Source organism: Corvus brachyrhynchos, unplaced genomic scaffold (assembly GCF_000691975.1).
Source record: "Corvus brachyrhynchos isolate BGI_N302 unplaced genomic scaffold, ASM69197v1 scaffold5, whole genome shotgun sequence".
Lineage (NCBI taxonomy): Eukaryota > Metazoa > Chordata > Aves > Passeriformes > Corvidae > Corvus > Corvus brachyrhynchos.
The window spans coordinates 5,225,264-5,232,514 of NW_008238321.1; the positions used below are offsets into that span (position 1 = coordinate 5,225,264).

General features: G+C 54.3%; 2 protein-coding genes across 2 annotated transcripts in view; one reads left to right on the top strand and one right to left on the bottom strand.

The window, feature by feature from the left end:
- The window catches only part of CASKIN1 (CASK interacting protein 1), a 16,061-nt gene extending 15,771 nt beyond the window's left edge, over positions 1-290 (top strand). Inside the window, exon 20 of the mRNA XM_017734266.1 lies at positions 277-290. Coding sequence (XP_017589755.1) covers positions 277-290 — 14 coding nt within the window. The remainder of the gene's footprint in view (positions 1-276) is intronic.
- A 1,412-nt stretch (positions 291-1,702) lies between these two features.
- The window catches only part of TRAF7 (TNF receptor associated factor 7), a 26,581-nt gene continuing 21,032 nt past the window's right edge, over positions 1,703-7,251 (bottom strand). Inside the window, exons 14-21 of the mRNA XM_008633407.2 lie at positions 6,650-6,732; positions 6,197-6,236; positions 5,663-5,779; positions 4,492-4,614; positions 3,647-3,766; positions 3,323-3,454; positions 3,004-3,123; positions 1,703-2,455 (exon numbers count right to left, since the gene is read on the bottom strand). Coding sequence (XP_008631629.1) covers positions 2,441-2,455; positions 3,004-3,123; positions 3,323-3,454; positions 3,647-3,766; positions 4,492-4,614; positions 5,663-5,779; positions 6,197-6,236; positions 6,650-6,732 — 750 coding nt within the window. The 3' untranslated portion in view covers positions 1,703-2,440. The remainder of the gene's footprint in view (positions 2,456-3,003; positions 3,124-3,322; positions 3,455-3,646; positions 3,767-4,491; positions 4,615-5,662; positions 5,780-6,196; positions 6,237-6,649; positions 6,733-7,251) is intronic.

Sequence of the window (7,251 nt, forward strand, 5' to 3'; positions counted from 1 at the left end):
GCCTGCGCCCTGCCAGCCCCGGCGCCGTGGGTCACCGCGACCCGAATGTAGCACAAGCCCTGCCCGGCGCGGTGGCTCTGCCAGCCGTGTGTCACCGATGGCGTTTGCTGGTGGCGGGGCCGGGCGGGCAAATGCACTTGGGTTTCTTTGCTCCGTTTTTAATTTTGATTTTTAAACCTTGTTTTCTTTCTCGGTCGGCGTTGGCGGGGGCGGGCAAGGCTGGCGGTGGCCCCAGGGGCAGCAGGACGTGCCCCTGCCTGGCCCCTCCCTGTCCAGGGACAGGACGGTGATAAGCTATAAAAAAAAGTATTAATTTATTGGAGGGGAAAAAAATAAATAAAAAAAGATATAAAGGAGATTTCCCCCAACCCCAAAATAATAAAAAGAAATAAACTTTAACAAATATATATTTAAAAGATTTAAAAATATTAGCAATTATATATAAAGCAGTTTAAAAGAAATCAAGAGAAAACTGGATTTTAGCTTGAGAAAAACTATTAGATTATACTAAGCTGTGTGTCTTGTGGCAAACTCATTCTAAGAGTAGCACAATATTTACCTTTTCTCTGGGTGGAAGGTACGTGCGAGCGGTTCTGGTCAGGTTTTCCATTGGGATTCAGTGTCGCGTCTTTCTTTTTCCACCGTTACGAACTCAAAGGATGTGCCTTGTTTTATGGAGGTTTTGTTAATTCTTACACTGGAGGTGTTTCATTTCTTTTGGAGTGTCTTCAGGGTTTGGTTTTGTTTCTTTTTATTGCTTTTGTTGTCGGTCTCTGGGTGTGTGTGGGTGTGCGTGGGTGTGCACGCGGGGTGCGTGTGCTCGCGTGTGTCCTGCGGGATGCACCGCTGTATATTCCTGTATAAACTGGAGTTGGAGTCTGGTTCAGTCGCTTGAGTCCTGATGAATGCATTTTTTGCTTGTGGTTTCCAAACAAAAGTGTTGCTGTTCCTTTCTTTTCTTGAGACGTAGAGTGGTCTCTCCCTCCTTCCCTCTCCCTCCCTGCCCTCTTTCCCCTGTCTCTTCTGTTGTGGTCGCTGATCCAGATGTGTTTGGCACAACTTTGAAATTTCTTTAAAAAAAAAAAAAACCAACAAAACACAAAAAAAGACTTTAAAAATAATTAAAAAAAAATAAATAAATCACCCGCCTGAAAATATCTGTTGAAAAGAAAAAAAAATATGTATCTAAAAAAAAAAAAATCCATAAAGTTCTACATGATGGATATATACATATATATATTTTTTATGATTAAGTTATGGACTCTGTATCGTATCCCATCTGTCCAGCTCTGCATCTTGGTGCTGCTCCCTGCTCTTCTGTGCTTAGATTTCACCTCTACTCGTCTTTATTCTTCCTATTCTGAATTGTAGATGGCTCGTGGTGCTGTGAAGACGTTTGCTCCTATACCAAGTCTGGCAACAAATATTTAAACAAAAATAAAAAAAATAAAACCCCTGCCGGGCTGCCACCACTGTTTGTGTCCCCGAGCCCTCCTGAGTCCTCGTGGTGTGCCGGGTGTTCGGTGTTGTGCCGGGTGTTTGTGCCGCTCGGTCCAAGGGCACCCCTGGGTGCCTCTGTGGGGTGCTGGGGCCTGGCTGGGACCTGTCCCAGTTGAGGTGTCTGGGCCCTACACCCCAATTTTTACCCCAAGAAGCCAGTGCTGGCTGCTGGCTCCCTGCAATAACTCACACTGGGCAGGAACAACTCTTTCTGCTTTTATTGTCAATGAAGAAATAATCAAATCTATATTACAATCTTAAAAACAGTAGAAAATGTGAGTAAAAATGCAACGGAGGCTTTTTGTCTTTAATGTGGAGACCATTATTACAGGGTGGTGAACAATGGGCTTGTGAAACTTGATTTGAGAACTAGCTGTGGCATAAAAATCGTACCTGGCTACTCAAGGAAACACCTCTTCCCGGATGGATCAGCCCGGCGCCTTGGCAGTAAAATTAAATACTAGAGACAGAAAGGGGTTGGGTGCCCACCCAGGGTTTGGCCTAAAGCTCAGTCCTGCCACAGACAGAGGCCCAGCCTCCTGGTGTCACCGCTGGGACACGCGGATCCATCCGGTCCTGGCGCTGGCCAAGGGCACGTGTCTGGCCCCAAGCCCCGAGGCTCAGTGTCGCCCCAGCCGCAGCCTGGGGGTGTCCCCAGCTGGGGGGACACAGGCAGAGAAGGGCACTGGCATTGGAACAACTTCTTCTTTTCCAATCATCTGGGCAGATCTGAGGGAACACCTGGAGTGTCCGTGGGGCAGAGCCGTCCGGAGAGCCGCCAGCTGGGGTCCTGGGGGGAGCCAGCCAAGGGGCAGCAGCAGCAGGCAGTGGTCGGTGCAGGAGGAGCTGCAGCAGTCGTTTCAGTGGTGTGGTCACCCACAGGCCGATGGAGGGGAGAGTTTTTGGTCTTTCAGTGTGCAGGACTCGTGTGACGCTCTCATTAGCACGTCCAGACCTGTGGACAGACAACGGCACCGCGGGCAGTGACTCCTGAGCAGCCCTGTGGGCTTCTCCTCATCCCCCATGGAGCTTCCCTTTGGGCTGCCAGCATCCACAACACTGTCAGGAGGGAAAACTCCCACCCATGGAGAACTATCCCCTTGTTTCATAGAATCCCAGAATCATTAAGGTTGGAAATGACCTCCAAGATCATCGAATCCAACCTGTGTCTGATCCCCACCTTGTCACCCAGCCCAGCACTGAGTGCCATGTCCAGTCATTTCCTGGACACCTCCAGTGATGGGGACCCCACCACCTCCCTGGACAGCCCCTTCTTTAGCAACCCTTTTCCATAAAGACATTCTTCATGTCCAACCTAAACCTCCGCTGGCACACCTTGAGGTTACGTCCTCTTGTCCTGTCACTTGTTCCCTGGGAGCAGAGCTCAACCCTCACCTGGCTTCACCCTTCTGTCACTTCGAAGACAGCTCCTAACTCATTTCATGTCCTAATTCCAGCACTGGATGAGCCCAAACCATTCAGGAGCAGCCTGAGGAAACCCACCTTTACAGTGCTGTCCACGGCACCGGAGAAGAGGCGGCCACGGGACACGGCGAGGGCGGTGACACTGCCCTGGTGGCGCAGCAGTGTCTGGGTGCAGATCATGTTATCCATGCTCCACACCTGCAGGGACATGGGGAAGCGTGAGCCGAGCACAGCCCAGAGCACTGGGAGGGACAGGGATGCTGTGTGTCACAGGTGACAGAGGTGACACACAGAGGCCCCGTGACACGGAGGGCTGGGCATCCCCGCCCGCCCTTCCCTCGAGGCTCCCCGGGCTGTCCCAGGCTCTGGGTGCGGCCGCCCAGCCCCGCACACGTACCCTGAGCGAGCGGTCGTAGGACGCGCTGAAGACTTTGGTTTGATCGGGTGTGGAGATGACGGCGAGGGCGTAGACTGTCCCCACGTGCCCGGTCAGCGTGCGGACCTGCTCCTTAGTCTCGATATCCCAGACCTGTGGGACAGAGCTGGGCTTGGGGATTGCACTGGGCTGACGCCACCGAGCTCCCCTCTGAGAGGTGTTTCCGCCTGCATGCACTCCTCCAGGTGGGTGCTGTGCCCGAGGGCACAGACAGAGCCAGGTGCCCATCCCTACACCCCTCTCCCCCATTCCCAAGCCAAGCTGCCCATCTCAGCCGAGCCTTACATGGATGAGGTTCTCGTAGGTGCCGCACACGATGTGGTGGTTGGTCACGGCGATGGAGTACACGCTGCCTCCTGATGTCTGCAGCACATGCACACACTCCAGGTTCCGGATGTCCCAGATCTGAGAGACGGAGCAAAGGCAGGATGAGACCCTTTTCCAGAGGGGAGATCCCTTCCAGTCGTTCTACCACACACAGAGTCAGCCTGGCTCCCTGTGTGCCCAGATCACACCTTTAGGGACAAATCTATCCAGCTGGGAATGTTCAGCACTGATGAGCAAATCCCTGCTGTGTTATTTAGCTGCCCAACTTTGAATATCCAGGCTGGAAAGGTTGTGAAGACTTCACACCCTTTGTGTGTGACTGCACACACATGTACACACACAGCCCAGTCCTTGATAGCACTAAAACTCGATGCAAGCAAATTAACAGGGATTCATTAACACTAAGAAGGGCAACTTTCAATTTTCCACCAGATGCTGAGAGGTGAACTATTCATCAAAACCTGAGCCAGCACAGAGGAGGGAGGGCACTGGGAACCCTCACACGGATTTATGGTAACTCTGCAGCCAGACAGTGACCTTCCCCCGTTATCAGCAGGAGTGTCAGCGCAGATAAGGCTGCGGCAGCCACGAGGCGCCATGGCTGAGGCCCCACTTTATCCCAGTGAGCCTCCCCAGCAGCTCCCAAGGCCCAGCCTGCAGAGATGGATTCAGCACAGGAAAATCCCACGTGTCAGCAGTGCTCTCACACCCCAGCAGCTGCCTCTGGTTCTGCTGCCCCAATGCAGAGCACAGAGAGGCACAGGGAGAGGTGGCTCAGGGTGTCACCAGTGCCAGGGTCCCACCTTGATGGTCTGGTAAGATCCACTGTAGAGATAGTTCTGGGAAGCCACCAGTGCTCGCACCCAGTGGTTGAGACCTGTCAGCTCCTTCTTCAGCTTGAGCTCAGTACCCACAATATCCCACACCTGTGGAAAGCAGGGACAAACCACACACATGGAGAGGAATCTCACTGGGGCTGGGGAGGACATGGACAGCAGTGCCCACCCCTGCCCGAGGCCCTCACAGCTCCTGTGGGGATCCTTGTGCCAGCTCTCCTGCCTGATGGGAATTGTCTGATCCCACTGACTTGCCGACAAAACCCAGTGAACTGCTGAGTAGGCACATTCTCTGAGGGAGCCAGCCTGGAGCCTGCATTATTGCTGGCAGAGACCCTTCCCGAGCAGAGCCACAGGCTGCAAAACCTAAACCACAGCTGCAAGAAACTGCCCTGCACTTCCACTCCCACAAAGCTCCTCTCCCACCCCTGGCACGCAGGGACTGGCAGATCTCACTCCCCCCACTCTGAGCCTGCTTGGCTCATTGGCAGGAAGTGGCCAGGGATGACAAACTCAAAAGGCCCCAAATTCTCCTTGTGCTGTGTGGCTGCTCCAGCCCTGAGCCCTATCCAGAGCTGAACCACTGCAGGCCCCAAATAAAGAAAAGAGCACAGTCCTCTTACAGATGGACAGGCCCATAAGCTGTCTCACCAGGAGCTGGAAGCAGAACCACGGGAATCCAGCCAAGGCTTTAAAGGGCAGCCTGAAAAGCTGTTCCCTGATTTCTGCATGTTTTAGGTAGGGAACGCAGACTCAAGATCCTTTGGAGGTGGTTGCAAAACAGGCAGCCTGAATCTCCAGCCCGTTCTGGAGCCCAGGCACAATTCCCAATGGTCTGGGCAGGTCTGTTGGGGGTCTGAGGACACACACGCTCAGGAACTGCCAGGATGCTCCAGCTGCAGCCTCAGGTTTACAGAGTTGGAAGAAATACAGCGTTTTTGCAGCCAGAGAACAGCTTTGCCTTGAGCAGAGAGCATGGGCTAAACCTCTGCAGTGCTGGCTGCTCTGTGGCTCAGGAGAGCTTAGCAACAAGGTCACCCACAGGTCAAAATGCCACTTTCTTCCTCTTTGGACACTTCTGCCTGAGAGTTTGTACTCCTGGTGCCCAACCAGCCCCAGAGGAGCCCCTGAGCTGTACCTTGATGGCTTTAAGGGAGCCACTGAAGAGCATGTTGTGTGAGGAGACCAAAGTGCAAACAGGATTGTCGTGTGCTCGGATCGTGTTCACCTTCTGCAGGTTTTGAATATCCCAGACCTGCAAAGAGGAATCACAGAATCATGGAATGGTTCAGGTGGGAAAAGCCTTCTAAGATCAAGTCCAGCACTGTCAAACCCACCAAAGCAGAGCACCCATGAGGGCAGGGCAGGCCCCTCATGCTGAGGCCCTTCCTCTGCCTCTGGAGGCAGGGAATGACACAACAGGCAGCACAGGTCACTCGTCTGAGCCACTGTCCTGGCTGATCAGGATCAACCGCCCTGCCCAGCTCAGAGCACCAGCCTCCTGCTCTCAGGCAGGAGCTGGGAGTGGGAAACCCAGCCCGCAGGAAACCCCCAAACCCAAGCCAGGAGTGCAGGCAGTGGATAGAGCCCACGAGGGTTATCAGTCCCACAGCACTGGCAGAGGAGGGACACAGGCCCTGCTGCAGAGCAGGCATGGACGCCCCGTACTCACGATGATGGTGCAGTCAGCAGAGCCACTGTACAGCTTGTTCCTGCAATGACACCGGGACACAAAGCGGGGTCACCGAGGGACAGCACCATGTGCAGGGTCCCAGCTCGTCCCCAGGCACTGGGGGGGACAGGAGCTGCAGCCCCACGGCCTTGCTGGGCCAAGGCTGCACACACACACCCCAGAGCAGGCCCAGCTCCCATGGGAGGCCAGGCTGGACTGGCCCTTGGAGCAGGGAGCCAAGCACCCCGCTGGTGACCAGGGGAGGAAACCAGGACATGGGGGAGACCAGAGAGACATGCTCTTTGTCCATTTTTCCAGAGTAAAGAGGCAAGATGAGCCTCTCATGCATAACTAGGCACAGGCAGGACAGAGGATGGGAATTGTGAGGGCATGCTCAGGAGCCCCAGGGGCTGTCCCCACTCTCCCCAGGGGCAGGTGTCCCTCCCCACTCACCCCTGGATGCAGAGAGCCAGTACAATTCCATCATGACCCTCCAGGGTCTTTTGGCACTTGTATGTGGTACAGGTATCCCACACCTAACAGGAAACACAAGGCAGCAGCTGGAGCCCCGGGCAGGATGTCAGCACCCGGAGCAGGAAACTGCCTGGCTGTCACTTGGGCACTGCCTGCTGGGCCCCCAGGCCTGGGAGGCCTGGCTAGGAAAGGGAATGCACTGCAGAGGGTCAGGCTGAAGCTAATGAGACACAGGCCAGCAGCGGGAATCAGCTCTGCCTCCCTCAGCCCAGGCCAACACAACACACTGAGACAAAGGAGCAGCACTCAGCTCCTGCTTTAGCACTTCCCACCCCATCCCAGGGCTCCAATGGCACAGCACAGCTTCCTCTGCCACTGCCAATGGCTTTCTCCTTGAGCACACACTGCTCTCTCAAGATGAACATGGGAATGTGGTGCCCAGAGCAGCCAGGACAGGGGAGAAATCTGCTCTCCTTGCCTAAAGTATTGCAATATCCATTTTCTTCCATGTGGCTCTAGAACCAAGGAAACTAAAGCTAGAAACTAAACCAAAGCTCTGCTCCTGGCAGGGTTAGTCACGG